Source organism: Cibotium barometz, chromosome 9, assembly GCF_041138505.1.
Source record: "Cibotium barometz isolate CiBa-2024 chromosome 9, ASM4113850v1, whole genome shotgun sequence".
NCBI lineage: Eukaryota > Viridiplantae > Streptophyta > Polypodiopsida > Cyatheales > Cibotiaceae > Cibotium > Cibotium barometz.
Window position 1 is genome coordinate 51887166 of NC_141054.1, and position 25759 is coordinate 51912924.

At 39.3% G+C, this 25759-nt stretch overlaps 1 protein-coding gene across 1 annotated transcript; it reads right to left on the bottom strand.

Moving 5' to 3' along the window:
• Nucleotides 1–216: 216 nt before the first annotated feature.
• Nucleotides 217–10132, bottom strand: LOC147635689 (protein PAT1 homolog). The gene is made up of 4 exons (XM_086803088.1): nucleotides 8953–10132; nucleotides 7685–7842; nucleotides 7503–7577; nucleotides 217–2749 (listed from the first exon to the last, which is right to left on the bottom strand). Exons 1-4 carry the CDS (start codon nucleotides 8969–8971, stop codon nucleotides 716–718), a joined length of 2286 nt encoding a protein of 761 aa, XP_086659214.1. The 5' UTR covers nucleotides 8972–10132; the 3' UTR covers nucleotides 217–715.
• Nucleotides 10133–25759: the final 15627 nt, after the last annotated feature.

The following is a 25759-nucleotide window of genomic DNA, read 5'->3' on the forward strand; positions in this document are numbered from 1 at the left end:
CCCACTCCTGTAAATCACTGCATTTCTGTGCCAGAGCAAGGAATAACATGGAGTGGCAGGGAAGGTCTCATAGATCAACACAGAAGGATACATAGACAGTGAGACCATCAAACACTGCACAAATGTACTTCATGTAATAAAAGCCTAACAAAAGACAACCATATCATTCACAAGTTTTCTAAGTTAAAAACTAATGGCAATTCACCATCTGTCTTCCACAAAGGCGCCCATTCTATTATCACCGAACCATCTATTTATTCCTTCTCTTGCTTGCATAAGAAGATGGCTTTCGTCAAACAAAAGCGGGTATGCCAAGAAACACGCCATGAAACCTGTCCTGCAAAAAGAAGGCTTGAAAAGCGTACCTACCACTGGCTTCACCACCAAAGACACAAAATTGTACAGAATTGATAAAAGAGATGAAATTGCATTTTGTCCGCTACTTTGAAGCTTGCAGCCACCGGTTTAGCATCCTATCAAAAGCATGCAACAGAAGCAAAGGGAGAATATGTGCGCGTGGTTGAATACAACTGCAATGTTTGCTATCATGTCCCAGCCAGGTCAACACAAGAAAGATAAAGTTTGCCATGGGGTAAATTCCGAGGGTCATGGCAATTGCCTTGCGGGGTGCACCATGCTAGCCCCCCATACAGCCCAGCACTCAGAAGTCGAGACGGCACAAATCAAAGCTTGAGGAACAAACCTTTCCAAAAAATTAGCCCGGAACTGCAGCAGTGCTGCTGGAGTGGATGTCTCGTGCATTGTGTCCACCCAAAGCCCCCAAGGCCATTGACCTTTGAGTGAAATCTAAGAGTGATTTCCTTTGGTGTTCATTCATATGCGGTAGGCTAGCCCGTAGAAGCTCTACGGGCATCTCTTTGCTCATTGTTCCTGCAGCAGCTGCATTAATAGCCATAGACCTTCCTGGTGGTGAGGACATTGCCACAGAGTGTAGGATGCTATCAAACTTGTTTGTACAGTATTTGTACAGTAAAAGAAAGAAACTGTCAAAGGTTGCTTGCCAAAATTTTCTATCTTCCAGAGGGAACATAAAGCTAGGATCAGTTAAGAGACTTGTGGCCCTGTCAAGAGCAGATCTCAGTATCAAACTGGCCCCATCACCAGATGCACTACCGAAAGGTCTAAGTGGAGGTTGCTCAGAAGACAGTAAAACAGCTGCCAAACAAGCACTTATTGTATTTAAATCCATTCGGGCAGTACAATTAGCTACTGTATTTGCAAGTTCTGAAGTGGCTGCTGCTGCACCTGAGTCTGTATGAGGAACACCAAACAGAAAGCGGAGGTGACGAAACACAGCCATGCAGACCATCTGAACCACCTGACTTCCTTGTGGCAGAAGTTGAAGGTATCGATACACAAGCTTGCACCCTTTGGGTAGTGAGACAAGGCGTAGAAACACGAAGTCCTCCTGTTCATTTCTCTCTCTCAAACCTGACTCACTGTTCCCTCTTGAGTTCAAGGGGTCCCCCAGCTGCAATGAGGCAGCCAAACCGTCTAGCATCATCTGCCTTTGCCGCCTCAGTTGAGCTCCACCATCAGGAAGCTGTGCTGCTGATAAAAATCGGTCAATATCATCCACATCTAAAAGAAGACACAATCCATCCTCTATAGCAATTCTAGCTGCTAGCATTGGCTCCTGTTCCAAAGGCCTTTCCGACAGCTTCATGTTAAGACTCTCGCTAGGTCCTCCTGTTTGGACACAGGAATCATCAACTTCCAATAATGGCCGTGGTCTTCGGATAGAGGAGAAAGGAACCCTCCCCAGTCCATCCACTGGAACAAAAGTAGGCTGCATGGCTGGAGCACGTCTGCGAGAGGAAAAATCCCGAAGATGAGAAGGAGAAAAATGACGCCTTCCATGAAATGTCCCACCTGCAAGCTTTGCTTGAACGGCTTGATGGTAATAATCATCGATGTAGGAGTCTGTACTGTGTGTCGCAGCAAGCTGTATCCTCGCAATACTTTCTATTTCCTCTGCAGTCATGTACTTGGATCTGAAGTACTGACGAGAAATGGTCCTGTTAGAGAGGTTATTTGAATCATATGTGCCTTGTTGGTAAGGCCTCACTGTCTGTCTGGTTCGCTGTTGAAATTCATGGCCGTAATCCCTTCCATCACCTGTAGTGAAATGATCATTAGATTTAGCCATCAAAGGTGGGGCTGATGGTAAAGGATTGAACGATGCTTGTTGCAAATTTGCAGAGGGAATCCTGGAATGCCCAGACTGCCTATGGATCAGGGCCTGAGGCGGCAATGATGTGTGTTGCTGGGCCATATGCGGTTGCATAAAGCCATGAATAAACCCTCCAGAAACCCCAGGCTGCATGCTCGGTGGTGCCATCCATTTCCCTTGTGGAGCTGGAGGATTGAAAACATGACTTCCTCCATACTGTATAAATGGTGGAAGAGCCCCTCCCACAGGGAGAGACCGAGGACCTGGAACCTGGGGCCTGTAATTAGGGGGCACATTCCCATGAGATGCTGCAGCCTGCTGCTGGCCGACATGAATTGTTGGTGGCGCATGCAACCGTGCAGGTGGATAAAGCCCAGCCATGGGAAATGGAGTCGCAGGGAATCCTGATTCTCCTCCTGTCCATTGCCGCTGTGAGAGAAAATTAGGCGCCAGCATTCCATGGGCTTCCTGCATGAGCTGTAGCTGATGATTACCAAACCCGCTGCGCAAATCGGGGTCCACTTCAGGGTCATGCGCGGAATCGAGTCCAAGATTCTAACATCAAGAAAACAAGATAGTTACAAGTAGAAATGTCACATGTGGAAGCCTTTTACCTAGATTACTGAGTAAACTGTGCAATTATTGTGGTGCATTAACTTGAGAGAGAGAGAGAGAGAGAGAAAGAGAGAGAGAGAGAGATCGGACACCTAATTGGGTCCCAAAAACCACTGAAGGTCCCCCACCTTTCAGTGTATTTGATTTATTATGAAGTTGAGATTAGTAAATGCAGATCCTTGTCCCTGACCTAACGATATCTCTGTACTTTCTTTGGTGAGCACTGGACTATGGTACCCAGACTGTCCAATAAGCCTTTCTGGCTGCTCCAAATGGTCCCTTGCCAGAACAATTGCGTAGTGGGTGACTCCCCAGAATATCCTGTTATGCAATTGTCTGTTGTCTTGGACTTTGAGCCTCTGTGATGCTCTGCTGACCTGATCTGATATCAAAAGACTGGAATGGGAGGAACAGGGCCTTTTTTTAGGGCTTTCTGACCCTCTGTGAACTGCCCAACCTGCAGCCCGGACTTGCCTGGCCTCTACCCATGCCTGCCCAGCCACCTTCCCCACCTACCCAACCTGTCCAGGAATGTTCGCTGTCCAGATGAGCTGCTAGGCTGCCTGATTTGGGCATTTTGCCTCCTTACTGATCTAGATTGATGTATTGGTGCCCAGAACTTGGCGTAATAAGCAACCAGGCAGTGGTTCACACCTCAACTCTAAGTGGGTTCCAAATTTGTGTGGGGTTCACACACACAGAATTGATGGTGACTCTCCTGACAAGTCCCTGGACTCCACAACCGGGTGCAGTGCTCGTCACTAACCCAAGTTGGCACATAGTATGTCCACATGTGGCACCCAAGTGCGAGTTGCACGTGACAAGAACTGTGCACCAAAGATTCTACAAGGTCCCAAACTGGATGCTAAACAAGGAAAGTCTAGGTGATATCCAGTTTCTAAAACCAAGCTTGTAACATAACCTGCTGACTTATCAGAGCACCCCCCTTAAACAGGGAAATAAGAAGATAGTGCCCATTTACAGCGTCTGTAAAATGGTCTACCTTGTGCAGCTCTGACCCATCCCAAAGGAGGAAAAAACGTTCGATGCATGCAAAAAGGGAAAAGAGCCCAAGATTCACCAGACCTTCAAAGGTGAAGACTTATGTACCCACTTGTAGGCACACCCCATGGCTCAGATGTACCAACCGTAGAACGCTTGTTTCATACATTCTTACATTTTGCCAGAGTTTCACATTCTACATGAGGCTGCTATGAATTGTAAAATGGTTATTTCATTCATACTATTATACCTAAGCAGAGTACTTTTTGGCCTGCCTTTGCAAAACAAGGGACACTGTATGAAATTATGTTCACACCACAAAACGCTCAAGAAGCAAACTCCAGCGGGGCAATTATCCAGCACTCAGTTTGGCACTCAGTTTGGTGGATGCTAAAGATATTTAGCAAGCAGAGCAATGTAGTGGACAATATGGTGCCAATTGCAAGGCACCCGCATACCACATAATAATACAAACATTCTGTCAGGACAAAGCATATGACAAAGCAAAAAAATTTGCAATGTGTGATCATGCATGAGTACTTTGACATAAGATGCACAATTGTCTCTAATGATTCCTGTGACCCACCTCACGTTCAAGGTGGGCAACAGCTAAGGCTCGTGTGAGCAGTAGCATGGGCTGCCAAGCCGAACAGTAGGGCCAGATTCGCACCAAGCATAATGGTTGCACAGGTCTGCAGCATGTCAGGCAAGCTTGGCCTGTAACATGACTACTATGCAGAAGCATGATTAATGATGATTAACGGTAAGCTACATAAAGTAACGCTAATCACATGCATAAAACTGATGCAGAGAAGTAGAGAAACGGAGAAGTGAGACTCTTTACCTAACCTACTCCACTGAATGAACAAGTATTTACAATGATTGCAAAAATCTTCAATGATGTGCATGAACTCATGCTATTCATAAACTTACTGCCCTCCTCTGTGCGTTAATGGAAAACAATGATAAGGAGGGTGTACTCTGCAGATGCAGATGAAGATGTTGTGGTTGCATGCCCTTGGTCTCAGCTCTCTTGCCCTTGGTTGTGGCTCTGCAATCTCTGTCTCTGAATGAATGAAGAATGAACCTAGACCTCCTTCATGTAGAGATTTTGATAGCAAGTTGTATTCAATTCAGCTAGGCCTTTTCAGGTCACAGAAGTCATCAAAAATGTCAGTGTGTTCATATTGTGCCCAAAATATGTCCCAACCATTGGTGATGTCCTTGACACCTCCAAGAGCCTACAGGGCTACCAAATCTGCACCAAATAGTCCCAATTCCGGCTCTAAATTTACCCTTTAGGCAGCTGCAAGAAATAATCATGTCTGTGTGGCACCCAATTACAGTGTGCACGTGACATGCCCTCTTGATTAACTTGGAGCACTAGGATAAACCATGCATCTTTGCTCCTTTTCTGACCTCGTTGGCTCCTCTGCCAATACTACCTCCTCTGCAACTATTGGCTCTTCTTCTGGCTCCTTTGCCAATGGATGCTCTTACAACATGGGATACTCCTCTCCTTGCTAATGCCTGGGCATTGGTCTCTTCCTCCTCCCTAATAAATTCCAAGACACATACCTGAATGGTTGGCATACTGCCTCCTCGGGTATCGGTTGGTCATTTGAGATGAATTCTAGTACTTGTGCGACCGACATCGGCACCTCCTTAGGATCTTCCACCGGTTTACACTCCTTACTTCGGGAAACTATCTCCTAGTCCACTTTCAGTCCTAGAAGCTTTCCACGGTTTTTTTTTTTTGGGGGGGGGGGGGGGGGGAGGGCATTCCCGAATCCCAATGCAAGATGTCATGCATTCTTTGTATGTAGTGAGATATAAAAGCCTGAAAAAACACGGGGAAGACTCCCTCCACTGGTATCTTGGAAATTCCCTCCTGCTGAGTTTCAACCTGTGGTAAATTCTCCATTTTTGTAGGGATACAAGAAGTTACGAGATCATACCCCATGTACACATGTATGCCCTTGAGGGCAGCCCGTCTGTCTAAGAAAGCCTGTCTGCTGGTGGGATCAAGGAATCTGATGATGAGGGGCCACTCTCATGTCATATCCTTGCCTTCCCTCCATGTATCTACAAAGAGGTAGTTTTTTTTTTTTTGTGGGGAGGGGGGGGGGGGAGGGATCCCGTCTGCTCCTACCATCTGGCAAAGCATCGTGGCATCTACCTTGGGGGAAGCCCACACCTGGAGCCCCCGCACTCGCACATGGAGGGCCATATCCTTCCTGTGTTTTTCCTCCTCGAGAGTCTCATGTATGATGCTGTGTGGGTGTTTGTGCTTCTTCACCACCTCCACCCAATCTTTCTTGCTGGTCTGTACTAAGATGATGTGACGGCTGATGCCGATGCTTATTCTACTGATGATAATGCTGCTACATTGATGACTGATGAATGACTGAACTAATGATTAGCCAGGGATTAAGACAGTTCCTGCACAGGATTAGCCATGGCACGGGCTTGCACGACACGCACGCATGCACACACATATGTACGATAGTGCTTAGCACAGTTTTTTCTTGAAAAGGACCACCCTGCAGCAGTGTTGGCTAGCATTGCATAACAATGCTGATTAGATCTCGGTCTTCTCCTAGTTCCAATCATAGCCATGCACCATGTCAAATAAACACCATATTCTTTGTTGCAAAAAGTTGCTTCAAAATTCACGCATGCTCATAAAAGGGTGCCATTGCAACTCCACAAAGCTTGCTTGAGCATTGTGCTTGTCTCAAAGGCCTTCATCCTTGTTAGGCACTTCCCCTCCACGTTACCTAGAGGAGACCTCTCTCAAAGTCTGATACATTCAGAAAATCATTTTTTCCTTCTTGTACACTAATTTAATAAAAAGCCTGTTGATATAAAGTTCTCCATATAAATTGAACATCTTTGCTGATCGATTAGCTCTATTTTAGCCTCTGACGACTTCGCATTCACATGAAAGGCTTTAGCACATAGAACTTCTTTCAAACAAGAGTAGATGTTGCTAGATCAACCTCTAGCTAAATTTGTACTCTGGCATCAAACCTCTCAATCACAAGGATAAAAAATATCTATTCTTGTCTTTGTGGGGGCATTTTTGCAAAAATTGCTTTTATGAATTATTTGTAATGGAATCAAATTGTGTGCACTATAATTATGTGAAATGAAAATGGAGATGAAATTTTTCAGGGGGCCAGAATGAGGGAAATTGTGAGATAGGAGTTGGGGAGAAGAAAGGAGAAGAGGCGAGAGAGAGGGGGGTAGGAAGGGATATGAGAGAAATAAAAGGAGGAGGAAAGGAGAGGAGAAAAAAAAAAGGGCAGGTGGGTGAAATATATAAGCCATTTGACCAATACATGGCTTGAAATGGAGGGTGCAGATGTAAAAAGTCAGGTGTCATCAGGGGACAGACAAAATGGCAGAGGGGTGACGGTCGAAACACACCATTTCTAAAGATTGCGACACAATTAAAACAGCTGAAACGCATTTCACCCCAGGGTTCCCCTGGATTAGATGTTTCGGCTTGGAGGCCCTGCATTTCGGCCGCTTTCCATAACTATCATGTGCACAAACTCAAACTGCAGGTAATCAAAACTCAAAGCAAATGATTGAGAGTGTTTATACAGACAAGTCCCATGGAACGAACGTGTTCGCCTTCTTGTGTCACTTCAACTATCTCAACACAGTAAAAACACAAGTTTACCATATAGGACTTGCTGACTTCGGAAATGTCCACTGAAGCATCATCTGACTGTGATACCACATCCAGAGCCTCAACCTGTATAGACACAATGACATTACCATATTGAACCAGAAGGCTAAGAAAGCAATCAACTAATCAAATTGAACCACAAGGCTAAGGGTATAGCATGACGGACTAGCTACCTCTTCCTTCTCACTGAAGGCCACAAGCCTTTCATCCTCCTCCTCAAAAGCACCACCTAGTAAAATATCATCCTCTTCACCGAGACCACCAAGCTCAACCTCTTGGTTTACTTCTCCACCAAAAAAAGCATATTGTGAAGCATCAAACCGCTCATCATCTGCAAAACATCGTCCCACCAAGATGTCAATGAGATCCTTACAATCCATGACTCTTCAATGGCATAATATGTCTAAAAAGTAGTTTTTTCCGATGGCATCTTCCTCTCCATGATCAGTATCAAAGGCGGTCCGTGCCTCAGATCACATTACTTGCTAAGATATCCTAATGCACCGTGAAGTACAAGCAACAAGTCTATGAGTTGAATTAAATGGATGCAATTAATGCAGATGGATATTGTATGCAAAATATTTTCATGCACATGCAAACATACATAAATACAAAGGGGTGTGGCATCCAATGTTTCCAACCCAAAACATCACCTGTGAATATCACATCAGCTACAGACATTAGAAGTTCACTCTTTCCGCTACAATAGTTGGGACATAATAGACTAATTGTGTGATCATCATAAGGAAAAAATCAAGCCCTAAGTTTTCACATTGGCAGCATCATATGGAGTATCAAAACCCTGGATTTCCACCAGACTGGTTGGCTCAAAGCATTAACTCATCCATGTCGGTATCATCTAGCGAATCTAAATCCTGGGTTTTCACTTCGGAACATTAACTCATCCATAGCACCATCCCATAGAAAAAAAACCCTAGATTTTCAGTAAATTGCGTGGCAGCATCCCATGGAAATCAAAGCCCTAGGTTTCTTGGTAGATTGGTTGCCTCGTAGTAGTATCTCCTCCATGGCAGCATCACATGGCAAATCAAAACCCTAGGCGCTTCCATAGCATTATCTCATACATGGCATATCAAACCCACAATTTTGAGCAGATTGATCAGATTGGTTGGCTCATAACCAATATCTCATCCACCGCATCATCATATGGCAAATCAAAACCCTAGGCTTCTTTCACAATGGCTCATACAATTATCTCATGCATGGCAGCATGCAATGGTAAATCAAAACCCATGGTCATGGCGGACCCAGCTGACTGGAGAAATTAAGCATCAAAGATTCAGAAAAGCACATGCAATGAGAGATCCAGAGACCAACAAAACATGGATTTCCATCAGAATATGAATATTTACCTTTGAAAATCTCCGCGGCATGGATAAACTAGTCTCTTTATAGCTGATTTAGGGTTTTGAAGGCCTACCGTTGAGCTGTTCTGCCATTTGACGATGGCTAGGATGCAGGCTGCCCCGAATATGCTAAGTACACGAAGATCTTCGCATCATGCGAATATCATAGCCTGCTCTGTCTCCAAGATCGTCCAACAATCACAGCAAAACTGGGTCCTTGAAAGAGTTTCAAATAAATCAAAACACAGAGGAGAGCAAAAAAAATTTCCATGTGGAGCTTCTCAAATAGATTCTCTAAAACAAAATCGATGAATATTTGAATGATGATAGGCTATAACCCCATGTACAATTGCTCAATAGAAACCCTTTTTTTAACCAATAAAAAAAAGGACAACTCCTTAAATCAATGAAAATAAAGGCTACAAAAAGCCCTAGCTGATATTTGCTAATTTCAATTAGTAAATATACATTGTGATGCTCTTTTTTTTCCCTAACATTGTCCATGTTCTGCTTTATAGAGTGAATCTTCCCAGAAGACAAAATAGTTCATCTGGTTTGGGGGAATAGGTTCTACTGTATAAAGTTGGGATTAATTAATGGGTGGAAATGCATCTTGAACGGGCAAGATTGCCCCAATGTGGCTGGTAGAGGTGCATTCATGACATCGTGGGCACTTCAAGTCTATAAACACCCATACTTTAGCAAGTCATAGGATCCAACAAATCATAGGTGTATATCAAGTCATAGGGTGTTTACATATTATCATAAGTGAGGAATTTCAAACCTTAACCCTACAACAAAGAAAAGCTTTTATGCGAGCATGATGTGGCAAAATGCAGAGCTCAACACAAAAAATACATCCCTCAAGTATGTAAAACATGTGTGCTCAAATTGAGGATCTCGCATGGAAATCTTCCCTTTCTTCTCCATGTCTGTTAGCCAAATGTCATTACTCCACAATGCATTTGTACAAGTAATGTTAAGGGTATTACACACCTAAGAATCATTATCCTTAAGGTGGGTAAACCTCTTCTTGCCACTTAATTTTACAAGTGTCACATTTGCACGCTCAACTTGAAGCGGCACCATAATGCCAATTCTCTCCAAAACCTTACACATGGAACTCTTAAGTGTTGTGGCCACATGTTGACTCTCCAACTTCTAACTTTCAAGGTAGATCTAAACTACAACAAGAAGTAAGAATGTAACACTTGGTACCAAAGTTAAGAGAGACTTGCCAAGTGTAAAGCCATCGTTACTAATGCTAAAAATCTTTCCTCCAACTAGGGATTATATCCACCAATTGTGTCATGCCCTTGCCATTGTCTTTCCCAAATATCGTTCTCTCCTTCGTAAAGATGAAATGCAAAAGTAAAAGGACACTTTTCTTAAATCAATATTGAGCATGTAACTAGTGACCCTGCATATTAATGCTATCATTTCTTTAACTATTTTCTATCTTCAAGATTGTATGGTCATAAAAGTACTCAATTACTTTTCAATGTGCAACTAAGAGTAATATAACTCTAACTCATATATCAATGGACACGTGGAAGTGAATTATGATGAGTGATAGAGTGTTTAGGCTAATGACAACAACAAAGAATAAGCTTAGCATTCAATAAATGAAAACTTACAAGAATGTACTCTATGAGGTTCTTCCTTGTATGTGATGGTGAGCCTTTTGTCATCCATATTCTCATTTTTCTCTCCTACACTGCAAAGCCATGTAAGTTTGCATAATGGTCAACATTCAACATAATGTCTATTTGAAAAAAAAAAAAGTAAGGTAAAAAGATCAAAATCTACATTAAGTAATCAAGAACTAAGCATATGTGCTTGCTCAAAGACATATGAATGCTTAACAGAAAATGTCCTTTGATTTAAAAACATGCAAGACCATCTTCTACTTCAATCACAACATCAATGCCTTGTTGATCTCACTTAACCCGACTTCTAGACATGATTTTTCTATGACACAAACATGTATTTATAACTTGAATCTATAGCTAATAGTGAAAAAACTAAATTGAAAACAAGCATGTACACTATTGATTTGTGGTTATATGTGGATAGAGAAGTTTCTTTAAAAGATAAACAATCAATTGGTATAAAAACCACGTTTGCTAATGCAATATTAGGAAAATAGGCTACGCCATAAGAATTTTCAATGTGTAAAGTCAAATTTGAGTTCTTATTTTAAGACAACAAAGTAATTTGTAAAGATGTTTTCAACCCTTACACTAGCTTTGCATCTATCTTTTAAGAATTTTACTTAATATGCAAAGATATAGATTTTAAGCTTTTTAGGATACTTGACTTTTTAGATTTGACTTGGATATAAAGAGTAGTGAAATCAAAACTTGAAGCAATCGGAATAAAGTATATTAAACAATTTGCATGTCCACAAATTTGTTGTTTAAAGCTCAAGAATTACAAGAACATAGTCCATGGAATAAAAATAGAAGCATAAAAAACATCAATAAGATTATTAAAAGAGAGGGTTATTGGAAGTAACACAAGGAACAATAAAAGTCAAGGTTTGTGAAGCCAAGGGTTATTTCTTTGTGCGTGTTTGCCTTTAAGTACTTAGGTCCTTTAGAAAGAGCATTGACCTATTCTATTTATTTAAATAAAAATTTACACTCAATTAAAGTAGCTTTTTATTATATAAGATCCCCATACTACACCCTACTCTATTTATTCAATTAAAAAGATGCACTCACTTAAAGTAGCTTTTTTATTATAAAATGAAGGTAGATCCCCATACTACCTCACATGCTAGCATGTAAAATAAGCACTTTAGAACATTAACATAAAATTCTAACATCATGGTTTTTTCTCTTTGGAAAAATTAAACACTTTAGAACATTTACATAGAAATCTAACATTATGGTTTTCTCTTTGGAAAAGATGTATTAGCACACTCAATTATTTTCTTTAACTCATTCAAGTGTACTCTTTTAATTTGACTATGATGCGAATTTTTATTAACTCATTTAATTGCACTGTTTTAATTTGACTATGATGCATTTTTTACTAAAGGATGAAATCAATAAACATACGTTTGGTGAACATTTGGCAAAACATTTTTATTCTTTTTAAAGAAATTTTTTTGCCATAATTCATGATCATCTTCTATGAAATCTCCAATTTAAGTGGGTGTAGTAAAGCCAAACATGATGAATATGAAATCCCCAAAAGTCTAATCTCTTTGATTTGATAGGGTGCCATAGAAGGTAGCATCAAGTTGCTAAGATGGTTAAAGAACATTCAAAATATAATGTATAAGAAATTCTTCTTAATAGGTTCATTATTCTTCCACTCCAAAGATCAAGTCTAAATGAGCCAAACGATGTGAAAAATAGTTGTTGATAGAGCAAATGAACTCAAACCATTTATATCAAAATAAAAAAGGTCTCAATGACATTATTTACTAGCAAAAAACAATATCTCTAATGTATTATAAATATATATATAGAAAGAGTGATCACTCTTTACTCCTCTCTAGATGTTGTGATCAAATACAAAGACCTACTTGAGCTAACATCTAAATGTTAGTCAATTTAGCTGGCATCTAAATCTATATAGAAAGAGTGATTAGCTGGCATCTAAATCTATATAGAAAGAGTGATTACTCTTATACTTCTCTCTAGATGTTTTGATCAAATACAAAGACCTACTTGAGCTAATATATAAATGTTAGTCAATTTAAACGTTTTGCATCTACTATGAAGATGTTAATAGCTATTAAAATAATTATATAATCTTGATGAATCGATAAAACAAATTAACTTAAGGACCTATAAATTTAAGTAGATGGGAGAGTTGAAAAGAATATCTTTTACAAGGCTTTGATATTATTTTTTATAGGGATGGTGTTGAATGATGCTCTTTGGTGTACAAGGAGAATAAAACCCTTAATTGTGAAGTATGCCTTCAATGCATTACATGTAATAAATTCATTTAATGTATTCTATAGTAAGGATCATGGTGTACTCACACCTTTTTTCAAGGGAATGAATAGAACTTCTCATGAAAATTAAGAAAATAATTATAGTTTTGACAATATAAGTCATGCATGGTCAGTAGTACCATATTTAATAATTTGTAACCTATGTTATATTTCTCTCGTACCCCTTGTTTCCTTCTCTCAATTCTTTAGGATCCTTTTTCTTGCCTCCTTTTTAAAAGAATTCCATAGATCTTATATATTGATGTTGATGAGAGTGATATTTAACATGAAAGATATTAGTGGTATTTGAAGTCTTTAAATGGGAGAGACTTAGCATTAGTTTTGGTAAAATTCACATGATACTTTGATTATAAGGACTATTCATATACAAATTCCAAGTGGGCATGAAGAAAATTGCACATTATTTTTCTCATTATCACCCTAATAGGTTTTTTAGTAACTATTTACTTGTACACTTTAGACCTTCCCTCTTTTATCCATTTCATAGGGAAATCCCAATAGCTTGGAATGGATGGAAAAATGGATTTAAGCTCTAGGCTACTCCCTGAATCAAGACACTATATGGTTCTTAGCTTGCATTTAGAATAACCAATTTGATATAAAACAGGGAAGGAGTTCAGATAAGAGAGGCATGCATGAATAGAGTGGTTTATTGTATCGAGACACAAGAGCCTATACTAATTTTGTAGGAAGTTTTGATATGCATGTCATCTTTGGCATGTCCTTGGTAAACTTCATGCTTGGGTTGAAGGACGGGATGCTTGCCTTTAATCTCCAATGAGGATTTGTGGATGCAAGACGACAACCCCAATGCAATTGTCTAACTCTCCCAATACTAAAAAATATGTGTTTCCTTTGTGGCTTACAAAAAGATTTATTGCCAAATGGGGAGTTTCAATAGCACTTATGTCTTGTCCTTAGTAATCTTGAATATGCACCAAAAGTAAGGAGATTTAAGTGGCTCATAATACATCAAGGGCTTCTAGTTAAAATTAGAGCAAGATACATCTACACAACATTCGTTGTTATTTGTGTTGCACAAGGGAATCATATTTCTAATTTCCATCATGCACACCCAAAGTGGCTCTTGTAAGCCTTCAATTAAGGAAGGGTCCAAAAAGTTAAAGAGTGGGAGTAGTTGTGGTGCAAACTTTACATGATATTGACATGAAATTCCAAATTATATTTCTAATTTCCATCATGCACACTCAAAGTGACTTTTGTAAGCCTTCAGTCAAGGAAGGGTCCAAAACGTTGAAGAGTGGGAGTAGTTATGGTGCAAACTTTACTTGATATTGCCATGAAATGTTAGAAGTAGATGCACCACAACAAATCTTAGTGATGTGAATAGTAAGCACTTGTACCAACTTTACACCTAAGGGAGAGAAAGCATTGAATAAAGTTATGTTGAGAACCATGTGAAAGAATCTAGAGTGGAGATGAAATATATATTGTAGTATGGGGTTGATAGTGTATCAAGTGAGAACATGGTGGTAAAGTGCAAACTCAGTACACTTTACCAGGCATTTTGGAGCAATCACTTTGTAGCATTGAATTGATTTTAAAAATAATTTTCTATGAAGGTGATTGGGGGCTATAGACATGACCTTCTTACCAAAGTTTTTGGTGACCATTACTATCATGTAGCTTACAAGCATGCTTAGGTCTCTTCCAAACTTAGTAGAAGAGTTTATTGCTTTAGTCTATGAGGCATTTAAGTTTCAAACTTGATGTTAATTTGGTACTCTTTTCCCTTATGTGAAAATAAGGGAAAAGAGTTTATTGCTTTAGTCTATGAGGCATTTAAGTTTCAAACTTGATGTTAATTTGGTACTCTTTTCCCTTATGTGAAAATAAGCTGTAATATTTTTAAGTGATTTTTTTATAAAAATATTAAATTAATTCTACTTTTCAGGAAGACAGAAAAATCTTTGACGTGATTACAAATCTCTACATACACCCCACTCTCGATCTATTGTAGTTACACAAGCATAATGATAGAGTAGAGAAGTAAGAGCAAGACTCAATCACACAATAATGGGAGAGAGCTTAATTACATTATTAGAAAAGTTAACTTATATAAGTCCTTCTGTAAATTCACACACACTGAAAGTGTGGCCAACCAAGCACACCATGGCTTGTAATTGCTTATATAATGCTTAATCTCATAACATAGACATACACATCATTTGGGAATTTATCCTAGAGTGTTGCCACATGCTCTTGGAGTGGGAATCACCCATAAGTATCGCATAAAACTATTATGGATGCCCATTCAAGTTGTAGATCTAGACACCATTATTTCATAGCGCGATCTCTTGGTCATACAACCTTTTGGCATGCTCATGTTTTCTCTTTAGTCTAGAATATTAGTGGCATAATGCATTGTATGCCAACCTTGGAAATGGGTAAAAATTCCCTCCTTCCTAATGTTGATCATGTCCTCGTGATCATGTGGAAGACTTTGTTGTGGGGAGTAAAAAAGTTAGTGATAAGCAAAAATACCTAAACAAGGTGGGGAAACTCTATGAATGATTGCGTTATTTTATGATTTTGTGAGGTTTTTCTATGTCTTTGTGTATTTTTGTCCTTTTTGGCAATCATAAGCAAGGTTACAATTTTAATTTTATGGGGAGAAATTCTTGGAGAAGAATAAAGTTAATGCAGCCCTTTGGTGGAATGTCACTAGACAGAGTAGGCGTAAACTTAAGTCTTAGAGAGCTTTTTAGAGATTAATCAAGATAGATTTTCTACAACCATCTTATAAAAGCAAAGCCAAGAAATAGTGGGATATCTTTAAGCAGCAAGTGAAGGAGATATATATATACTTATGTAGATAGATTTTAGCAAACCTTGTTGTAGCTTCAAGATTCGGAGAAAGTGTGGGAAAAAGAGCAAAGAAGAAAGTTTGTAGCAAGCTTGAACCACATTAAGCCAGAAGTGAATATGTTTTGCTCTCATTCCCTTAGCTCTTCCATATCTTTAGCTATCAATTAGGAGAAGAAAAGTTGTATTGCCAAGGAGTTTAAAGCATTAGTTCCATCTACATCAAGAAACCCTAGAATCCGACCCTTCCCTAAACCATTTGAAAGACCCAAATTTGGTAATGGTAGCACCAAGGAGCCATTAGGTAAACATCAATAAGTCAAATACATCTACAAAGGGGAATAACGTAGATACATCTACAAAGACTTACAATGAGCCTCACAAACCTCATTTGGTGAAGTGTGATTAATGCAAGAATAAACAAAAGTGCTAGGTGGTTTGAGTAAACTAGCACTAAATGTAGGCCTTAAATAAAGTGGTTCCAATGTGTGTGAACAACCGCTAATATGTATAAGTCTCTTGTGTGGGAATAGCCTCTTAAAAGGCATATATGGTGGCATCATATTTGGCATATGTGGTGGCATCATATTTGGCATATGCTTTAGAATATGTAGCCCACCATCTTGCCATCTTAGAGCTGTACCCATCACCCGCCGCCACCGAGGGCCCGACGTTGCCGCGGTCCACCAATGCCCGCCGTCGTTGCTAGTTAGTCGAGCGGCGCTACTGTGCATGCAACTGTCGCACTGGTGGTCAGCCCGCACCCGCCAGCCAGCCAGTCGGCATGACTGTAGCACCCGCACCACCTCAACCGGCATCCCGCCACTCTTCTTGACACTCCAACCCATGTTGCTTCACCCCGCCTCAACTAGCTCTGAGACTAGCTTAGCCCACTATATGCGATACCTCACCCACGACTTCTCATCCAGGTCAGTTCATTTCTCAGCTTTGTTGTCCCTTGGGTGAAAGCGGGAAGAAGTAGCTCTAACTCACATTAGCATCCTTTCCACAGAGGTACACACATTTTAGGGCTTTCTTTTCACACACTTTTTGTCAAAGTCAAGGCCTTTGTGCTACATATTTGGGGATTCTTGTTCATAAGGGGAAGTTTTGTAAAGTGGAAGCATCCATGGCACTCATGTTCATGTCCAATACTCCTGGAGTTTTGTGTTAGCTCATTTAAGTATACACCCTATTTTTGGTATACTTCGGTGATCGCACCTTCAATCCCGTCATATCCCAGGGCCTTGTGTGCACATTCCCATAACTCTCTTTTTTTCATATTTTTCCAAGAGCTCACATCAAGGGGGAGCTTTCCTATTCTTAATTTCTCTCGAGCTTTAGGATATTTTGTACTACTATGAGGATGTCGCAAAGAGCTCCTTCCACTAAACTTTGTGGGTCTAGTGCCATTATGAAAATTGAAGATCGACGTGACGGTCCCAACTACTCATTATGGATCTTCATGTGAAGAGTATTAATTTCCAAGGGGATATGAGAGATTGTCATGGTGGGGAAAGAGCCTTGTCCTGCAGCACCAACTCTTGGCACCTCCTCAGCATCAAGGACGACTAAAAATGTGGCACAAGTTGAGTCAGGCATTGTAGCACCACCTCTTGGACCCATTGAAAATCAAAGACAGTGGGATGCCCATGATGCTTAACCAATGGCCGTGATTGCTCTTCAGGTCAAGCACTTAATTGTACCTCACATCTAATCCTACAACTATGCAAGGGCTGCTTGGGTAGTCCTCGAGACCATGTTCCAGTCCCATAATGAAGCACGAGTCATGTACCTGATGCAGGAGCTGGATAACTTGACCATGAACGAGGTGATTCCATTTCAAATCATCTTACCAATGTAACATACCTTAAAAAACAGTTGCTCAATATAGATGAGGTAGTTGATAACCACCATTCTTAACTGCTTACTTGAGTCCTATTAGAGTTTCTATACTTCTCTGAATCTCTCTATGAGAGCAGGAGGTAATCCTACATCCTTTGAGGAGCTAGTTGGATTACTTCTCCATGAGGAGCAAACAAGGAAGAACAGATCCAAGGGTGGTGCAAGCAAAGGAGACCAAGCCTACTTCTCTAGGGATAAAGGGAATGTGGACTTGTCATAGGGTGACACCAAGAAGAAGAAAGGAAAGTGTTAGTATTGTCACAAGCCAGGGCACTACATCAAAGAGTGTCGAAAGAGGCTTGCAACGTTGAAAGCTGATGAAGACTCTGCAAACTCCACTTCTTCTTGATATATACAACCTAGTAGTTCACCATACGGGCCACCTGTGCTTTTGGTGAAAAAGAAGAATGGTACATATTGTATGTGCATTGACTATCATGCATTAAACAAAATTATGGTGAAAAATAAATATCTTATCCCTAGAGTCGATGATTTATTAGACAAATTGAGGGGATCTAGGGTATTTAGTAAAATTGACCCTTAAATCTGGGTATCGTCAAGTAAGAATGGCTGAGGAAGATGTGTACAAGATTGCTTTCAAAGGACACAGACCAGTCATTGTGTGAGTTCTTGGTTGTGCCCTTTGGATATCCACTTGTCAAAATCCTGACAAAAACTAAAACCTTTCATTGGTCTGAGTGACAAGAGAAATCTTTTTAAGCTTTGAAAGAAGCTCCCACAAATGCACTTGTGTTATAACTACCTAACTTTAATAGACCCTTCTTTCTAGTTATAACCGATGCTAGTGGTCATGGCATTGGGACAATTCTTATCTAGGACAAGCACCCTCAGATGATGAGAGTCACAAGCTATAGACAATAGAGAACAATCATAGTATAAATGATAAAGAGTTAATTGTTCTAGTGTATGCTTTAAAGTTTTGGAAGCACTATTTGATGGGATCATGATTTATAATTAAGACAAATCATACATAAGGGTAGAAGAGTATTAAGCACTTGCTCTCTCATCCCCTAATCTCAGATAGAGATATCAAATGGGCATCATTTATTTAGACCCTTTCTATTTTCCAACTAACCTTCCTTCCCCTCCCCAACTTTTTCAAACTAATATTTCTCTTTTTTTCCCCATCTCCCTCTTTCTCTCTCCCTGCTAATACTTTTACAAATTGTTTATATTCTCCTCCGTCTCACTATCCTCCCTCCCTCTTTTGTTTTAATTTATTTTCCATAAAAATATCTAAAAAAGAAAAAAAGAAAAAGAAAAAGAGAAAGCAAAAAAGTAGGAAAAAAAAACCAAAGCAAAGCAAGGATTATTTTTTCCCCTAGCTTTTTATGTATATTCGTGCCTTGATTTACTCCATGTGTATCTTTTTGGATCATGGCACATCCTATAGTACATGTTCTCAACATCATCTTGCCGGCCGCCACCACTATGCGAACAGTCCCATGCCATGTGTTTCATGCACATACTTAGGTGGTGCGAGGATTGGTGGGGTGTTTTTCCATTTCCCCCTTGAGGTTGCATGGGAGGATTTAGTTGATATCATGAACGGGTGAGCCATGTGCATCTTATTATGAGATGATGTATGCCTCAAAGGGAAGATCTATAGGCTACTAAGGGATAACCATCGAGAGCACAGAAAGACTTGGAAGTACAAGGCAACAACTAAGGGAGGAACCATTACGGGTGAGCAATCCTCAACCCTCCTTAACAGCATACTGTGAAAATATGAAGGGATCCTAAAGAATGGGGGCCGTTTACTTCCCCACTTCTAGAGAACTATAGATCGAGGAAAGAATGAGAGAAGCAAAAGCCCAACTTAGAAGGCTTGAAAAAGAGAAGATCAGCTTAGATATCTGCATGGAGCTAGTTGAGAGACATGCTTTCGATACGACAATGCATGAAGAAGGTTCTTCTTCAATGAATTGAGACATGAAGAGGATTTGGCTACATGAGGTAATACTAGAGAGATTAAGTATGGAATGGGGGAGGGTATGCCACCTCGAGACCCTATTTTTAAGGAGCCTCAAGAAGACCTAGCCTCTCGTGCAGCACCTCTCAGGCAACGATGACCTGTTGAGACAAAATTCAGAGAAGACTTACACTTCAGTTTGAATATAGGTATTTCCTTATCTTTTCCCTTATCAAAGACTTGCTCCCTAAACATCAATGCCATGCTGTATTAGTGGTCGACAAGCCTTGTTTATGAAGAACACTTCTATAAGCAAACTACATTAAACTTTTTACCAGTTTCATCCTTTTCTTATCCTCAATGCATAAGCATATAACTTCTCCTCCTCTTTCGAAAATTGATCTTTATAGAAGTCAACGAAGAGTGGACAACTTTTATATATTATAGACGACCCCACATATCACCTTTGTGCTTGTGAGTACATGGTGTTTGCATGCTCAGTGTCATACCGTTCCTTTAAAATTGGTAGTGGTGGGGCGAGTGTACTTGTTGCAATGTAGCTTTGTATCCATCTATGAAAGAATAGTTTAAGAGCATTATTCATCTAACCATAACATAATCAATTTAATGCGAACTGAGTTAAGCTACTAGGCATTGCACCTCTAAACACATCTTGTCGCTCTACAAGCTTAACATCCGGATGTGAGTCACCGCTCTGGTTTGGTCTAATCTTCATTATGCACTCCTTAAAAAAATTCTCTCTATATTGGCATTTCAACTCGAAGGTCTCCATAGAAAAGGTGGTTGGCATGACTACTATGTACGTGTCTTCTATATGTCTGACTAAAAGACATCCGTACTTCACTATTTGATGCCACATCACCTCCCTCCGTAGCCACACGGAATTGCATTGTTCTAGATGTCAGTCATTAAATGCAATTCAATAACAATTATGAATTATTCATATTGACCTCACATTCAATAATAATAACTTTCACTTAAGTACTCTGAAAGACACAAGCTTGTTTGTGTCTCCTGAAATCATTGCGCATAACACATTTGTCTTCTCAAAAGGTGGCAAGGTCGAAGAAGCTAAGCTGTACAACCTCTCCTCATTCAAGCAAGAAGGCTTCTCATCCTAGCTCACTTGAGATAGATAATCTTCATAAAAAAAGAAAGAAATTAAAATTTAGGGTGTATTTATGGGACTAAAAGCTACAAAGCTTTATAATACATTATACTTGAAGAACTCTTCTCCTTATTCATCAGGACTAGCGATCACCGCATATCTCTAGGTAGCTTTCCTCAACTTTGGATCAAGCTTATAATATGCAGCCCTCCACTGTTCCTCGAATTTGTTTTGAGGGAGCTCATCTTTCAATATCTCAACTTCTCTTATTGTTTGCTGCCAAAAAGTACTCATCCTGGAACATGACAAGCTATATGCATGCATGAGTTTATATATATAAATCAAACCATTGAAAATGTGGTGGAGTTTTACGATTATATTGTGGTTACTTGGAATCCTATTTGTGGGAGTACACCAAGTGGGCAATTATATTGTGGTTACCTGGAATACTATTTGTGAGAGTACACCAAGCGGGCACGTGGAATACTGTTTGTCGTGAGAGTACACCAAGCGGGCAATTATACCAGGATGGTCAACCAACTCTTCTTTGGGTCTTGAAGTGCAAAAGTGGACTAAACTAACCCAAAAATGGTCAAAAATTGACCAAACTGATCTAGAAAATTCTAGAATCAGTTGGCTTGGTTAGAAGCTCACTTTTTCCTATAAATAGAAGCCTTCCCCTTTTGTTGAAGCTCAATAGTGTTTTTGCAATGTTACCCTACTTCTCCCAAGAGCCAAAAAATGTGAATTTACTCATAATTCATTAGTTTTTGACCTTCCCTCTTCTAAAGATTGGTGGCCACTCTTGTTTCAAACAAGAGTAGATCCCTCAAACCATCAAGCCAAAGGAAAGCTCTCAAATTCTCCTTGTAAGTTAGAGATACTTCTCTTTTCTAATTCAAACTAATTTTTAGTGTTTTTATTTAAATAATTAATTAGAAAAAAAGATAAATTTTTAGTAATTTCATTTTTATGCAAAAAGAGGAATTCCCATGATAATGGAGATCCATGTATTTCAATGGAGAAAGAGAAAATTTGGTATATTAAAATAATGAATAATTTAATTTAAAATTAAAGAGAAATTTTAGATAAATTATGCATGAATAAATTTAAATGATGAAAGAGGAATTCCCATCATATTTGGAATTCAATCATTTAAATGGTAAAAGTGAAATTCTTATCATATTTAAATTAATGGATACTTTTTTTAAAAATTTAAGAGAAATTTTAGTTAAATTTATTTTTATGCATGATAAAATTTAAATGATAAAAGAGGAATTCCCATGACATTTGGAATTCAATCATTTAAATGGTAAAAGTGAAATTCTTGGCATATTTGAATAAATGGATATTTTTATTTAATTTAAAAAGAAATTTTAGATAAATTTATTTTATGATAAAAGAGGAATTCCCATGACAATTCGAATCCAATCATTAAATGAGAAAAAGATAATTTTAAGCTTATTCAAAAAAATGGATATTGGTATTTAGTTAAAAGAAGAATTTTTATGTTATTTAAGTAGAGAAAGAATTGAATTAATTTTTGGTGACAAAAGAGGAATTTTCACCTAGAGAATTAGGGTTGATAAATTAAGTGGTAGAAAGAATATCTTTAGATATTTTATGTGGTTAAATCACTAAATTGGTATTCACTCAAAATTAGATTAAATGGAAGAAGAGTATTTTCATTAAAATTTGATACTCTCATATAAAACCAATTCTTAATCTATTATAGTTAAGAAGGAAGAAATTCACAAAGTTGGAATTTCCTTACAGTTAGAAGTTTGGTAGATGCTTATCTGAAGAAAATCCTTAGAATCAAAGCTAGAACTAAACCGACTGATTTTGGTTAGACCATGACTATGAGAGGGACAGTCAGCAAACTACTTGTCCATCTCTCTCGTGATGGGACGGATTCCAGTTATTAATCCAAAGAGTAGACTACCATTGAATTAACTAGTTTTTCCTTGACCGAAATCACCAAGAATCTAGTTGGACAGTCAGTCAAGGATTCTCATTATGAAATTGGGGATTAAGTAAAGAGGGTTTTGTGGAACTAATCTTAAACTTGGATTTTTACTTGCATATAAACTCTGTTTTCTTTTAAAGGACTGTTTTACGCCAGAATGCTAGAGGAAGCATTAGGTATGTGTTTAATCCAAGAAGAGGCTCATTGCAACAGCTAGCGCGGGGAGTCGTCTCGAGAGGGACGTCACTCGCGGCAAAGCCTGCGGAGGTCTTGACCAGCCTCGGTACGATTAAAATGGTGCGCTTCCGATAGTACGATGGGCAAGGATCGACGAAGCGGTCCCTGAGTGAAGTGCTAGGACACCTAAGTAGGATCCTAGAGGGTTCTGACCAGGTTATGCACGGGCTTGCAGTTGCTAGGACACCCATGCGTGCATCAAGGAAGATTTGGATGGACTAAAAAGAATGACTTTTGTGAATCAAATTTTGATATTAGATCTCATTTGGTTAGCCAGTTTGCAGAGAGTCCAGATGACATATTTTGTAGTACAATGGACTCATAATTTTGGAGGATGATGATCAGTAACATTATGATTTTCATTGAAGGATTGTTTTAAAGACAGCCGATTCTACTATAATGGCAATTTCATGTTGGGTGTGTATGTAGTATGCCTACCTTAATTTTTGCATGAAACGCTGGCTAGGGGGCCTAGGAACTCTATTCCTTGGTACCCAGGCAGTTACGATTAATTACATTAGTTAGATTAAGTCCTGAGAAGACCCTTGTTCTGTGGGAGGGAATCAGCGGGTTGGCTGTGCCTCGTTAAAGGAGGAAAAAAGCAGTGATTCTATGGAGCAAGTGCAAGTCTCTTCTTTGATCTAACCATGTGACTTCAGGTTCGGTCAAATCAGTTTGAATAGTTAAGACTTTGAGCTGTTAGATTAATTCTCCCGTTCGAAGATTTTCCCTGGAGGAATCACCGTGCCTTCCGGGCGAGGGAAGTTTTTTCGGGTCCAACCGCCGGACTAGTCTCTTGTCTGGACATCCATGGGGCGAGGCCCGGAGTGTGGATCCCTGCCCGCGCAAGAGACTGGCGCGCGCTTCTGCCGCCAGCGCCCTCGGAGGGGGGGCACCACAGAGGGGGCGGGGGTCTCACAGGCATGTTCCCCTGGTCATTGGGGTGTAGACCACTCGTCAATCGGAAGCCCGGTCGTGCATTTATTAATGTTTAAAGGTCGTCATTTTTAAAACTAAAAAATAACTAAAATTTGCATATAAGCTTGATCTGGTGTCTGTTTTGGATGCTTTAAAATCCTATATTAGGGTAAAATTGTGCATAGACTCCAAAGGTCATCATTTTTTAAACTAAAACTAACTAAAATGCGCGTATAAGCTTGATCCGGTGTCCGTTTTGGATGCTTTAAAATACTATATTAGGATAAAATCATGTGCAGATTCCAAATTTGGACTCAGAATTTGAAGATTCTAAGTGAAAATGACTAGTTTAATAAAATCATTGATTTTTACACCATAAAAACTCATAAATTCATCTATTATAAGGATAATTTTTTTATTAATGAAGATGGGCATGTTACACCCTTCCTCCCTTTATAGAAATCGAGATGTCCTCATCTCGTCATGAATTGTGGGTAATCCTTTAAGGGTGTAGCTTCATCTTCCCAAGTTGCATCCTCTCCATATTGCTGTTGAGGTTGCCATCTACCTTTTCCTCTAGAATTCAATCTCACCTTACCTCAGGATTATGACTCTCTACCTCCTTATGCACCATACGAGGGCTGAAAATTTATGTTTTTCTTGCCAACCACATCTACCTGTACGTCCTCTAAATTAGAATCTCCCCCTTTGTGTATAGAATGCTTGTAACTTGCATTCTCATTATGTAACTAATCCAAGCTTTAACTCTTCCACAATAAGCAGTGAAAAAAACTCTTCAAAATTTGGGGGGATCACCACTTCACAATGATAGAAGTGTTAATGAGTTGTACTCCTTACCCAAACCTTTCAATGTAATAGCAACCGAATCATCATCATCCATTGGTGCATTGATAGATACCAATTTATGTGCACATGCTTTGATCTCCTACACATAATCATGCACACTCCTACTTTTTGTGTGTTATACTGTACATAATCATCCACACTCCTACCATGTATCTTTTATTTCAACTAGATCTTCCTTGCCTTTTTTGGCCAGGTATGAAAAACTTTAAGGATGTTTTGAATTATGTTAAGAATTTTTTGGTTTTCCAGAGAATTAAAGCAGAAAAGAATCAAACTATAGGACCTCTGTAACCGTTAGATCTACCGCAATGAAATGGGAATGTATTACTATGAATTTTGTCAGAGGAATCCCCAAAGTTCAAAGTGGCTATGTGGCCATAATGGCAGTAGTTCATTGATTTACCAAAGTAACACATCTAATTCCAATCAAAAAGATATTCATAGCTACGAATATGGCAAGAAATTTTCTTTAAGAGATAGCCTGACTACGTGGACTACTTCCTCATAATAGAATAGTTAATGACAAAGTCTCTAAATTTAGTTCTAGAATTTGGATTGCTTTATTTGACTCCATAGGAACTCACTTAGATATGAGTACAACTTACCATCTTGAGACTGATGTGAATGAACTAAAGAGTGAATCAAGTCATTGAAGATATTCCCAAAGCTTATTGTAGCCAAGAATCTTATAAATGGTGGATGAGTTTTATTCATTTAGAGTTTGCCTATAATGCTTCTTCCCATAGAAGTCTAAGAATTGTTAAGATATCAAGCTTAATTAGTTCTACAATAGACATTAATGACCCGCATAGGTGATAGCTTTTGCACTTATGCCACTAGCATGGTTAGTGAGATTATGGCTCATATGCCACCAGTGGATGACAGGCTATGTGATAGTCACTTTTGAGTACTAGAGTTATGGCATAGTTGTAGTGCCAACTCATATAGTTGGGTTTACACTATAGACCGACCATATTGTATGTTGTTGTAGGAGAGTACTTTCCATTTATGTATGTACTCTTATTCTTTAGTTATATGATTGTAGAGAAGAGAAGAAGATAGAAACAAATTCAGCCATCCATCTCTCTATTGTGTCTTGCACTCTCTTGTGTATGTGTGTT

Coding starts and splice junctions, on each gene's coding strand:
- LOC147635689 (XM_086803088.1), bottom strand. Junction 7,578..7,684: donor CCTTCAGTGAGAAGGAAGAG/GTAGCTAGTCCG, acceptor GTGTCTATACAG/GTTGAGGCTCTGGATGTGGT. Junction 2,750..7,502: donor AAGTCAGCAAGTCCTATATG/GTAAACTTGTGT, acceptor TCTTGATGTTAG/AATCTTGGACTCGATTCCGC.